The sequence below is a fragment of the Carlito syrichta genome, unplaced genomic scaffold, assembly GCF_000164805.1.
Source record: "Carlito syrichta isolate Samal-C Ts95f unplaced genomic scaffold, Tarsius_syrichta-2.0.1 Scaffold306534, whole genome shotgun sequence".
NCBI classification, from domain to species: Eukaryota; Metazoa; Chordata; class Mammalia; order Primates; family Tarsiidae; genus Carlito; species Carlito syrichta.
In genome coordinates this window covers 921,846-936,038 of record NW_007250630.1, presented here as the reverse complement: position 1 = coordinate 936,038, position 14,193 = coordinate 921,846, and the positions used below count along the sequence as shown (strand labels likewise).

At 38.0% G+C, this 14,193-nt stretch overlaps 1 protein-coding gene across 1 annotated transcript in view; it reads left to right on the top strand.

The window, feature by feature from the left end:
- AKAP6 (A-kinase anchoring protein 6) overlaps positions 1-11,849 on the top strand; it is a 295,731-nt gene extending 283,882 nt beyond the window's left edge. Inside the window, exons 11-12 of the mRNA XM_008063076.2 lie at positions 43-3,461; positions 8,616-11,849. Coding sequence (XP_008061267.1) covers positions 43-3,420 — 3,378 coding nt within the window. The 3' untranslated portion in view covers positions 3,421-3,461; positions 8,616-11,849. The remainder of the gene's footprint in view (positions 1-42; positions 3,462-8,615) is intronic.
- Positions 11,850-14,193: the final 2,344 nt, after the last annotated feature.

Sequence of the window (14,193 nt, the reverse complement as noted above, 5' to 3'; positions counted from 1 at the left end):
GTGTTCCCTAATTCTTCTCCTTTTTGCATTTCCCCTACATAGGAGACTTTGAATGTGATTGATCCTGGCTTGATGGACCTAAATGGAATGAGTGAGGATGCCTTGGAATGGGATGAAACGGACATAAGTAACAAATTGATTAGTTTGAATGAAGAATCAAATGACCTTGATCAAGAACCCCAACCTGTCATGCCTTCCTTGAAGCTTGAAGAGACAAGTAGTGAGGATCCTGGCTATGAAGAGGAGGCAGGTGACCATGGAGGATCTCAGTATGCCTCAAGTATGACCGCTCCCTCCAGTCCACACATTTACCAGGTGTACAGCCTCCACAATGTTGAACTCTATGAGGACAACCACATGCCATTTCTGAAAAACAACCCAAAGTTCACTGACATGACACAGCCTAATGTTTTAACTAAAAGTCTCAGTAAAGACTCTTCATTTTCATCTACCAAATCTTTGCCAGATCTTCTAGGGGGTTCCAATTCAGTGAAGACCTGCCCATGCCATGGAGGAGACATGAGTCAGAATTCAGGCAGTGAGAGTGGAATCGTCAGTGAAGGAGACACTGAAACCACTACCAACTCTGAAATGTGCTTGCTCACTGCAGTAGATGGGTCCCCAAGTAACCTCGAAACTGATCATCTGGACCCACAAATGGAGGATGCAGTTAATGTGTTAAAGCAAAAATTTAAAGATGAGGGGGAATGCAGTAAGCTTCCAAATAGCTCTCAGTCATCCATTTCACCAGTGGGTTGTGTAAATGGAAAAGTTGGAGATTTAAACAGTGTTACCAAACATACCCCTGATTGTTTGGGAGAAGAATTACAAGGAAAACATGGTATGTTTACATTTTATGATTATTCATACCTCCAAGGCTCAAAACTCAAATTGCCAATGAAAATGAAACAGTCACAAAGTGAAAAAGCACATGTGGAGGATCCCCTGCTTCATGGTATTTATTTTGATAAAAAATCGTGCAAATCTAAACATCAGGCTGCAGAGTTACAACCAGATGCACCTCCCCATGAAAGGATGTTAGCAAGTGCATCCCACGAAATGGATCGCATTTCATATAAAAGTGGCGATATAGAAAAGACATGCAGAATGCAGAATGCCAAACAGCTCTCCCTTTTATCTCGTAGTTCGTCTATTGAGTCCCTTTCTCCAGGGGGCGATTTATTTGGATTGGGCATCTTTAAAAATGGCAGTGACAGCCTCCAGCGAAGCACTTCTTTAGAAAGTTGGTTGACATCCTATAAAAGCAATGAAGATCTTTTTAGCTGTCACAGCTCTGGAGATATAAGCGTGAGTAGTGGCTCGGTTGGTGAACTAAGTAAAAGAACATTAGATCTCCTGAATCGTTTGGAGAATATCCAGAGCCCCTCAGAGCAAAAGATAAAGAGAAGTGTTTCTGATATCACTCTCCAAAGCAGTTCCCAAAAGATGTCCTTTACCGGCCAGATGCCATTGGACATAGCGTCTTCTATCAATGAAGATTCAGCAGCATCTCTTACCGAACTTAGCAGCAGTGACGAGCTCTCTCTTTGCTCAGAGGATATTGCGTTACACAAGAACAAGATCCCGGAATCGAATGCATCATTCAGGAAGCGGCTGACTCGTTCGGCAGCTGATGAAAGCGATGTCAATGTCAGCATGATTGTTAATGTCTCTTGTACCTCTGCTTGCACTGATGATGAAGATGACAGCGACCTCCTCTCCAGCTCAACTCTCACCTTGACTGAAGAAGAGCTATGCATCAAAGATGAGGATGACGACTCTAGTATTGCAACAGATGATGAAATTTATGAAGAATGCAACTTGATGTCAGGGCTGGACTATATAAAGAATGAATTGCAGACCTGGATTAGGCCAAAATTGTCTTTGGCAAGAGATAAAAAAAGGTGCAATCTCAGTGATGAGATAAAAGGCAGTAGAGATGTAAGTAGCAGTGAGATGACCAATCCCTCTGATACCCTAAACATTGAGGCCCTTCTGAATGGCTCCATGAAACGTCTCTCTGAAAAGAATGGAAATGGCAAGAATTCACCCCATACCCATGAGTTAGGGACAAAGGGTGAAAATAAGAAAAATATTTTCAAAGTTAATAAAGATCCATATGTGGCTGACATGGAAAATGGCAATATTGAAAGTATTCCAGAAAGGCAAAAGGACAAACTGAATGGGATTTCACAAGTATCAGAAAATCTTCGTTCAAATGGGAAAAAGATTTCAGAGAGTGAGCATTGTAAGTGTAAAGCACTTACAGATAGTTCAGATGATTCAAATATTTCTGGAAGGGAAGTTATTCCCCAACCTGTTAGACATCTTCCAAAGAAATGTCCAAATTACCACCATTTTGAAAATCAAAGCACTGCTTCTACTCCCACTGAGAAGTCTTGCCCAGAACTGGTTTTAGAGACCGGGGTTAGCAACAGACAAGATTCTGATGTGCTGACATCTTCATCTAATGATGCACCAAGTATGACTGGAAAATCTGCTGGTTGCTGCCTAGAACTTGAACAAAATGAAACAGAGGAAAATGCTTCTATCAGCGACAACATTTCCTGTTGCAACTGTGAGCCAGATGTGTTCCATCAAAAAGATGCTGAAGATTGTTCAGTACACAACTTTGTTAAGGAAATCATTGATATGGCTTCAACAGCCCTAAAAAGTAAATCTCAACCTGAAAATGAGGTGGCTGCTCCCACTTCATTAACTCAAATCAAGGAGAAAGTGTTGGAGCATTCTCACCGGCCTATCCAGCTGAGAAAAGGGGATTTTTATTCCTACTTATCTCTCTCATCCCATGACAGTGATTGTGGGGAGGTCACCAGTTACATAGAAGAGAAAAGCAACACTCCATTGCCACTAGACACTACTGACTCTGGACAAGATGACAAGGAAGACATTGAATGTTTCTTTGAGGCCTGTGTTGAGGATGGCTCTGATGGGGAGGAGGAGGCTTGTTTTTCTAGTTCTCTTCCAAATGAATCTGCAGTTCGCAATGAAGCTGCAATGCTACTACAAGAAACAGCAAGTTCTTCTAAGCTCAGTGATATTTCTCTCTTAGCTGATGATGCAGACATGATGGCTCTTTCAAGTCCTACCCCTCAGAAAGGAGTTGATGTTGGAAAGGAAGTAGATGGTTTGCCCCAAACTTCCAGTGGCTGTGCAGAAATCTCAGAGTTTATTCCTTCAAGGCTGGGCAATAAAAAAGAGAGTTCAGGAAAACCAAGTGAATCTGGAATGTCAGAAGAACATAATGCTGCTTCAGCCAAATCTAAAATTCAAGACCCTTCCTCGAAGGCAAATCAGCCCAAAGACAAGGCTACGTTGCATCCCAGCCCCAAAACTTTAACCTGTGAAGAAAATCTTCTAAATCTTCATCAAGAACGACATAGAAATATGCATAGATAGAATGTACCCACCCTCAAGCATGAAAATCATCTCATTGAAAGGTACGTATAGTCTTCATGTCATATATATATTATATATATATATATATAGTGTATATATATATATATATATATATTTAAAATAGGAGCTTGAGTCAACAAAATCGTGGTAGGAGAAAAGACAAGTCAGAATGACCACTCATGGCAGACATTTATCTGAATAAGACATTTAGGTAGAGTAAATACTCCCAACAATGAAAGTAACTGTGAAGCAAAAGAAAAAAAAGTGGTGAAAATGGACATTCTTAGTGACATTATCGTTATTCCATCCTTCTGGCAAGAAGAATACAAAATTTGAAGAAGCAGTTGAACAATTTAAGGCCTCAAATTCTTCCACTGCGGGAGAAAAGAAAGGTTATCCCAATCACAGGTATACTCCATGATCAAAATGCATGCACAGTAACAACGCTCCCCACTTCAGTTTCCTGCACAGAGAGCTGTCTGCTCCCTTCAGTGCCTGGAAATGAACAATGATGAGGCGAAAGGCTGCATCTCCTGATTTGGGCCTTCCTTTTATGCTTCTGTCTAATGTAACTATCATCACATTTGCTTCCCTAGTAGAAGGCTGCGCTGTCACAGCTCCTAATCATAGCCATGTCTAAGGATTCAAACAGGAGGGGAAAGTTGATGTTAAAGAAGAGGCTCTTATTTGTCCACACACAGATTGAGAACAGGCATAGAAAGCAAATGCAGAGAGAATACATGACAAGTTAATGGCGTTTTGATAAAAACAGAATTTTTGAATTTTGCCTGAAGCTGACAGGCTGATTTCCATCAAATTTTTTTAAGAAAGTCATTCCACTCTTCATATTTAATAAGACAGCTATTGATTGATAATTCTGAGATGATGATGTATCTCTAAAAGTGACACACAGATTCTGTTATTTCCCATTTCTAAGCCCCAGTGATGAATATGCGTTCTTAATCAAGTTTAAAGAAGAAAATCTGAGCCTTCGAATGTGAGAGTTATATTTCGCCAAAGTCGGAGGTGCCTAGTGCCATCGCCACCCCCCACTCCAGAAGCTTAATGCCGTAACCTAAACTCGTGCTATAGGAAATGAATTACAGAAGCAATCTACCCTAATTTGTTAACTTATTCAAATAACAGTTATTATACTTAACTATGCTAAAGATTATCTTTTTTGTGGCAGATTGTTTATTTTTTGATGAGCCTAATTACTGATTTTCTAAAAGTAATTTACATTTATTACAAATACATCTTTTAAAATGTGACAGATAAATGTTGTTCCCATAATGTATTATGAAAAAAGTTACTATTTAAAAACACATTATTTAATTTGAAAGATGAATGGCAAACATCATTATTTTTTTTTTCCTGCAACACCTGTGCCCTAAGCTCATTAAAATGTGTAATTCTGTGTAGAGTTGCTAGAAATGGGGAGGGGGGAATCTATACCATATATAGACCCTAAAAATAAACTCAGTATGCAAAATTGAAGAAAGGCATCCTACTTACTAACATAGCTCAACTAATTTTCTGTGTTTCAGACTCTATTTACAATTGGCTGCAAGTGAGAACAAAAGTAGGAGAGAGAGAAATGTATTTTCTGTGAAACGTGTCCACCCTATAATCACATTCTCCATCAGTATGCAGTAAAACTGACCATTAGCGGAGAGTAACAGCCTTTCTATACGCTGCTTCAGAACAAGTTCTATTAGAACCAATTGTACCGCTGGCTGTGCCAACCTCCGCAGAAGGGCTGGTAGAGCCTGGCTGATTTTGTTTTCTGAAAGGGGATAAAGGCTTGAAAGCAACACCACTCTGAGCATGACATCATGTGATTGTGACCCTCGAGTTCACCAGTCATGCTGAGATCCGGAGCTCCGAAAGCTCTGGCGCTGGAGAAGCCTCTGGGATGCACTTTCCCTTTTTGATCCTCTGGGACTTTCTTCTCTGTCTTACGTAGACACAGAATTGAAATGAAATGTAAATGATGAGCAGCTCCATCTTTAGACTCACAGGAAGTGATGGATCTGCAGAACCCTCACATGTTACAAACAGGGACAGAGTACACCTAGCAGCCAGCCTGGCTGCTAGTCAGCAGTATTTTTTGTTGAGCCCCCGTGATGTCTGGCCCTATCTCGGGCAAAGGAAGCAGCAGTCAGATTTTAGTTCTGCAGAACTCACATCGCCCCCAAGTGACTTGTTATAGGCCTAGAGCTATTTAAATAGCCATATTTACTGGCCCTATTCAGGTTTTTTCAGTATCATGTGGTCAAAACATCTGGATGCCCAAATTTTTCACCAGTCATCAGTACTGGGTAGCTGAGTATAAGTAGTCAAATATCATTAAAGTTCTATCCACCAGGATGAGTTGTTTAATCTCAAAATGTTGACATGCCTTCAGCATTTAAATTTACTATGTCTTCCTTTTGGAAGACATAGTAAAATTATTTGGTGAATATGAGGCTTCACGTCTATAAGAGCTTAATCGCTGACATTGTTCTTTCTACAGGATTCAAAAAATCAAAAGCAAAAGCTCTGCTTTTTAAAGTCGTTTGAAAACCATCAGTTGGGGTGCTCTTTTGATCAGAACAGTAAAATTCACCAAATTCAAATTGCTGAGGTTTTTCCAGAAATAAGTTTTCAGATGATGAAATGGTAATATTGCCATCCAGAAGAGGAAAATAACTTAGAGCAGCAGATAGAATCCGCAATAGTAGTGGTATTTTTTTCAAACAATTTGAAAAAGGTTTTTTTAAATTTACTGGGTTCTAATTAAAAATCCACTGAAACTGTTTGAGAAGTTTTAACCTGATCTAACAGTATGCATTTGCACCGATTTCCAGGCACACTGCTGTGCTTTTCATTATTTTCATTTTTGTGTCATGTTTCTATAAAAATAGAGAGGTCAGTTACAGCAAATCACATCAAAGGAAAGGTAACTGGATAGATCCAGATCTTTCTGCCTAATTTGGAAGAAGCACATAATGTATGTTTGGAGTGCCTCCTAGGACCTGCCTAAGAGATGTACTTTGCACTAATCTTTTTGCTGTATTCTGACAGTTATTTCTTCATAATCCTCATCATAAGCCTCTGATCTTTGATGAACGGTTTAACCCTAAACTTCAGGCTGGATAAACCCCATGGTATAAAAATTTAACTCATCACATGCAGCCAGTGTGTACTTTTTTCCCCTTTTCCCTTTTGGTTTGCTTTGGTGATATGGAGTTTTGTTTTCTCTTCCACACCATCCCATTTGTGTGTGTGTGTGTGTGTGTGTGTGTGTGTGTGTTGGGGGTGGGGTGAGGAGCTGTATTTACTTACAGTGCAGATATTTCCTTTATAAAGTTTCAGTTTTCTTGCTTTTTCTACTTTATTGGTCTGTAAATATGATAGTTGATGACCTGAAGATTTTAGTCAATTACTTGTATTTACACATGCTCAAGTATGCACATATACAGTTAAAAATGCTTCTCAGTTTTTACAAACCGAGAAAGCTATAAGAGCAAACATACCTCCTGTATGCAACACAAATTCTCATTCTACTAATTAGATTCACACTAAGTGCTTGTTAGTTTTCAAAGCTGGTCAAGCAGTTTTAAGAAACTACCTTTGGTAACTATATTCATTTTTCATTAGACAATACAGGTATAATCTTATCAAATTTACCTTTGAAATCATTTTAATCAATCAAAGCTTTGCTGGATGTGAAGTAATTTGTAACTCTTCAGTACTTCTGCATAACTAGCCCTGCCATGCTAAGTAATACATATTTTATTGAACATCATCTTTCTCTTTCTCGGTCCTTCTCTCCCTCTCTCCCTCTCTCTCTTCCCCCTTCCCCCTCTGTCTCTCCCCTCCCCCCCACCACACACACACACACACACACACACACACACACACACACACACACACACACACACACATATCTGTGCCTCAGCCAATTTGACCTGCCCATCTCCAAGTGGGCCAAGTTGAAAGAATCAATTATCCAGAGAGCATTTAAATGCCAGCATTTAGTAAGAGCAGATTTGCCTTACCTAAGGATTCCCTACTTAGTAGCCAGATTTCAAATGAGTCATGTCCTCAGCATTCGAATGATGCACCGCACTTTCTTGTATTACTGCATTATTTTACTGTACCAAATTTCGTCCCATCTGTTTCTGTCTGTCTGTCTCCTCCTGGTTTTCTTAATCTAATTTTCCCTCTTTCCCTGTCTTCCCATGGCTCTAGCCAAACCTCCAAACCGGTTTTGTTCAGTTTTTTTCTGACTCTTACACAAGTTGCAAGATTGTAGAAAAAGAGAAAGACAGAGAGGATATGAATATTTAGTTTTAGAAGGGCAGTAAAACAACCTGACAGCAGACATCAGAACTCAGTTTAAGCCCATGCAAGCAAAAGCCTGCTTTCTTTGAGAACTGGTCAGAGGACCTACAATAATTGCTTTCTGCATTGCCTAAACCTGGAATTCAGGTGTTCCTCATAATGGACCAGTTGATTTGAGTCATTTAGCAATAGGCAGAGCAGATTGAGTTCAGAACAAATTTGTATCTGAGCCATCAGATGTACAAAAATAATTGAATCAGTCTCATTTCCACAATGCTATCTGTACCTTAAATGAAATGTGTTAGTATTTGAGTTAGAAGCCCCAGTTATATCCTTTTATAGGCAAGGAGCTGATACATTTAGCAAAATCACAGTGTTATGAATCTTTCACCACCATATGATAGTGGAATTGTTCAATATCACACATAAAACCGCTGAAGGAGGGGTTAAACTTGAGAGCCCAGGCTCCCAGTCTGTGGAATAATTGTGAAGACCTTGCTGCATTACTTGGCATCAGCAGGCTCACATTTTCATATTGTTTTGAAGCTACCTGGATATTCAAAACAGTTCACAGGCAAAAGAGTAGATGAGATTCAGAGAAAAGGTCAACCGTGCTGATTTTTCTTGTTTTCTTTGAAACCACATCTTTAAAAAAAATTATTGTAATTTTTACATATACACTGAAACTTTTTTGTCAGTATTGTGAACCTTGAGCTATTAAAATCATTATTCATATTTTATGTACCCTTTTATTTCAGAACATTAGCAGGAGTCCCAAAATGGCAGCCTTCCTCAATGGGCTTGGTTTTGCAAATAAAAAAGAAACTTCTGAAACCTTTTCTTGTCCTTTTTTTTGGTTCTTGCAGGTAAGCCTGGCTGCAACTCAGGGGTGGCCTCATTCCTCCCGCCCTGGGCTGGTCTCTGGTCCCATCATGTTGTCACTGCCGTTTGTTCCTGACTTCTCCCAAGATGACTCTTCCTTCCAAGTGCGGTTTCTCCACATGAGCCTTGTGATCTGGATGTGTGCACTGGTTCTCTTTAGGTGATCGTCTTTGAAGTTCAGCAAAGCTGCTTGTTCTCCCACGGATTCCTGTCCCAAGCTACCTCTACCAACCCCCTCTCTCCAGCTAGACTTTTCTGTTTGCCTCCTTCCCTCCCTGCCAGTTCTCTGCAGTTCACCAACCGATGGCCCTTTAAATTCTTCTGTCTGGAATGATGCCCCTGCCAGTGCTTGACCAATTTATGTTTCAATCTGGATTTTTAAAAAATGATATGATGCCTATGTTTATTGAAAGAGTTTTACCTAAAAAGCCAACATTTGATTTGATGCAGCATAGAGAAGAAACACTAGTCCTTCTTTTGAAATTAAGCATCTTTTAAAAGCGCCATTTTATTTATTTCATTTAAAAAATGATAATCTATGCAGCACTTCAAGAAACAACTATAAGGTGTTGTATATTATAAACTGGTGACATTCTACTATTGAATTATGTACAACATTTTCATTTTTTATGCTTCTTGAGGTGGTAATGAGAAAAAAAAGTTTTTTAAAAAAGTGTGCCTTGCTGTATTTCTTATACCATTTATTAAAAAGCTGCTTTCACGGTAAAATTATGTTGGTTTGAAAGGAGGAAATAGCAAGGTTAAGATGTGTGAATAATTTCTGTATATATGTATAACCAAGTACAAACATTGATGTATAATGACAGTATAAAATGCTTTCATGTTTGTGATGTCTAGTGATGTGGAAAATATAAGCCTTAAATCCGTTAGATTGCATGGTAATTAAAATTGGCATAATAAACACAGATTATTGGGGGAAAAGGAAAATTAGTGATCTCTTCTACCTGTGTTCTCTACCAAATTGTTGCATCTGGTTCTCAAAAAATATAGCATGTAGCAGCTTCCAAAATACTCACATTGCTTAAGAGGCTTAAAATTACTTAAACTAGAGACTAGACACGAAGCCTTCAGTTTTCAAAATCTTTCTGGTCACTATAAAGATCTTGGAACAGCAAATGAATAAACATCAGTTGCCCTAAATCAATAAAAACTGATACTAGATTTTAAACTTCTACTTATTAATGGTTTGATGTTGGGTTTTAGCATACCTTGTATGTCTTAATTTATTTTAGATAGTTCTTTTGAATGAATGTGATTGAAGGATGATAGAAAAGTATAGAACATTTGACTGTTATGTATAGATTTCAGGTATATTTATTTTGTGTAAAAGAAATTAGCAAAGGAATATTCCATTTGGTCTTTATTGACTCCTGTGAAGTGCAGTTTTTAATTTAGATCATAACACCTACTTAAGTGCCTGACACACAGTAGGTAGTCAATAAAAATTTGCTTAATTGCAGTACTGAGTTAAGTAATAATGGATGACATCGATCCTACACTAAAACACAAACACGACTAGAAAAAGATGTAATACAATATGATAAAATTATACAATATATGATCAATTTATATAGATTTCAAAAAGGGAAAGAATGCTTGGGTTCATGCAGTCACATGAATGACAATCATTCATTTAACAGATAGTACAGAAACACTTTTTTTAATCTGCAAGGCATATTTTAGATTCAGAGGATGCAGTAGTGACCAGACAGAGGCCTGTGCTCAGGAGGCTTACCTACATAGGAATGAAGTGAGCATACAAACGACATGCAGTTGTTGTCCTAGAGGTGAGAAAGAGAGCAAATGTGGTGAGAGGCACAGAGAAAGAAGTGCAGGCAGGTATAGGGAAACAGAAAAAAGGAGTGGGAGAGAACAGAAAGTTAGACAGTAGCATACTTGTGGGCTTTATTGCAGGGGTAATAGGAGAAGAGATAAATTGGGAGAACTTAATGAAGGGTCTTTTAAAAAGTGAAGTTGGGAATTTGTATGTAATACGCTAGGTAGTAAGGACACTTTGTAGTCTTTGTTTTGAACCTGATTTTATTTATCTTTAGTACCACACCAAGAACATTTAAACAATGTTTACCTGTATTTCTACCACTTAAATCACTATTTGTATTTTTCTGCCCCTTCTAATCTTTTCCATATATATTTATAAATGGATGAATCATCCTAGGTGTTTTAATAGGTAGTAATTTGTTCAAAAGGGGTTATAGGCAGACATCTAGTTGCACTGTTCAAGAAGATTATAGGGGGAAGAGATTAGAGATAATTGTCTAGTTAGGAGGCAGCTGGAGAAAATAAGCTAGGCTTGCAATAACAGAGGACACAGGGATAGCGGCCCAGGATGTAGAGAAAGGACAAATCCTAGAGTCTTCAAAATATCTAAGAGTGTTCTAGACCTCTGTTGGGATGTGGTATTATTTTACATACTGAGACTACCCACATTTTCTTTGGGTAGTAACTAATGTCAAGTCTACATCCATTGGCAAAACATTCAAAGAACAAACTGACAATGGTGTTGTGTTTACTTGTTATGTGCTCAGAGAAGACATTGGGGTATTGAAAGGATTTATTAATTATCTTCCTAGTATTAACACCAGATTTGCAGAATGACTTTCAGGTTTATTGAACAATGGCTTTTCAGGTTGAGAGAGGTGAATACTCAATCTCTCACCCCATGTAGGCACTCCCTCCCCAGTTACCCTTAAGAAATGGCCACACCAACTCTGCTTGCTCACTTCCAGGGACAGCAGCTCATCATCTGTTAAGGCAAACCTGTCCGGCAAATCTCTTTGTTAGAAAGCACTGAGTTTGCAAAAATCTGTATAGTGCCCCTCTATTTCCACCTTCATTTGCTCATTGGACCTAGTTCTGTCTCACAGAGCAGCCCAGAGTATTTCTACTCCCTCTTTCTCCCGGCAACCCCGAGGATAATTGAGGCTGGTTACTCATTCTCTCCTAACCATTATTCCCCAACCACCCTTCATAGGTCATGAGTTTCAGATTCCTTTCAACCTGACTGAATGTTAACAGACAGAATTCTTGAAACTGAGGAACTGTCTTCATCATCATACAGGTAGAAAAGTATCTTAACATTCAAGTGCTGAGTTTTCTCTAAAAATATATTCAAGATGTGTTTATTCTATTATTGTAAATTTCAATAAATAAATAAATAAATAAATGAGAATCCACGACTTCCTTCCCAGTCCACTGCGTAAGTCATCTTGAATCTTTTTCTTACATCAAATCCAAACCTAACCTGTTTATGTACAAAACAAGGACAAACCCCTCCGTTTATTTAGTCATTCAGCAAACATCCATTAAGTGGCTACCTGTGTGAGGCACTATATTTGGCATTGCATATCCAAAAGCAACTAAAGCATGGTCTCTGCCTCCCGAGGGTTTAAAGTTTTTTTTATCTGAAAGTGCCTTTCATGTCTTTGAATAATTATGATGTTTCTCCAAATTAAATGATTACCCCACTTACTTTGTTTCTTCTCTAGTTTCAATACATTTTCAAAAATTTAGTGAGCAAAGTAGTATGCAAAATGATCTGTATATGACTACTAGAAGAAGTAAAGTGGTTATAATTGCAAAAAGAATTTTTCAGACTTTTGGTGACCAAATAAATATGCATCTTCTATAGCCACAAAACAATCTACATTTAGGGCTTTTGAGAACCCGAGTTTGATGATTCTGTTGTGTTTGTTTCATGCAGCTTAGGTTTTACCCATTCTAAAATTCTTGGGAGCAAACTAGATGAAGATATCAAAACAGAGTGAAATAATTCAGCTATTTCCTACAAGGCACGTTGCTTTAATTTCTAAATGAAGTTGGAATTATTTTAGAATTTTAAGGAATAACTGACTTTTAAAATATATAATTCTTATATTTCAAATATAACTCAAACCAACTAAATTGACAACTATGTATCTTTTTTTCTACATATTCTTTTTTCAATTTTTATTTTGAAGAATTTCAGATCCATGTAAAAGTTGGAAGAGTAGGACAATGAAATTTGATATTTATAACTCAGATTCATTTATTGTTAATAATTTGCCACATTTACCTCATCTTTCTCTACATATACATATACATTGTGTGATCAGATCATTTGAAATTAAATTGTAGAGTGTAACACCTCATCTGTACATACGTCAGCATATATCCCCTGAGAACAAGGACATTCTTCTACAAGTCTATAATACCATCTTCACATCAAGAAATGTAACATTAAAAAAATAATATTGAGAATTCATGTTCAAATTTCTCTAGATGCTCAAATAATGTCCTCTTATAGTTCTTGTTTTAATCCAAGATTCAAAATTCACATATTGCTGTTAGTTTCCATGTCTTTTAACATCTTGAACAGATTTCCTATGATTTTAGTTTGTCTTTTGTTGGTCTTTCAGAACACTAACAGTTTTGAAGAGTCCAGGCCAGTTTTACAGAATGATCCACAATCTGGATGAATCTAGTCTTCTCACTATTAAACTCAGGGTAAACTTTTTTGTCAAGTAAAGTACTTAGATGACTTGGTGTCCAACAGGCACTCTCTAAGGAAGAGTGAATGAATCCCTGACATTCTTGATGTGTTTTGAAGTTCACAACTTACTCTTACAGCTCTTACTTCAGTCGTCTGAAGCAGGGAGTCTGCAAACTGTGGCCTGTGGACCAGATTGAGCCCACTTCTTATTTTTGTTTGACTTGTTAGTTAGAATGATTTTTATATTTTTAAGTGGTTGAAAAAAAATCAAAAGAATATTTCATGACTTGAAAATCATGTGAAATTCAAATTTTGATGTCCATGAATAAAGTTTTATTGGAACACAGCTACATACATTTGTTTACATATTGTCTATGGCTGCTTTTACAATGTAACTACAAAGTGATGTAGTTGCAACAAAAACCATATGGCCTGCAAAATCTGAAATATTTACTAGCTGGCTCATTACAGGAAATGTTTTCTGATTCCTAATCATGCTTCTAAAGTCTGAGACATTTTCTTAGAGGTAGATACATTTCCATTTGCAAAGTCAATGTGACACATAAGCACCTGAGGTAGTTATTTTTTTTTTTTCATTTTAGATTTTATTGCATTCTCAATTTGTTTCATATTGCCTTATAAAAATAAAGGATGCTTTGTTTCATAAACTTAAAGGTTGTTTCACATTCACAGTGTGGTGTTTGTTTGTTTGGGTTTTTTTTGAGTCAGAGTCTCACTCTGTCTCCCAGACTGGAGTGCAGTGGCATGCTCCCAGCCACCGCAGCCTCAACCTGTTGGGCTCCAGCGATCCTTCCGCCTCAGCCTTCCAAGTAGCTGGACCTACAGGTGCGCACTACCATGCCCGGCTAATTTTTTGATTTATTGTAGGGATGAGGTCTCGCCAAGTTGTCCAGGCAGGTCTCGAACCCGCGGGCTCAGGCAATCCACTCACCTCAGACTCCAAAACACGGGATTACAGGCTGAGTCACTGAGCCCAGCTGACAGTGTGGTGTTTAAGGATTTAAATTTAGTTTACTATTACCGCTGGCTTT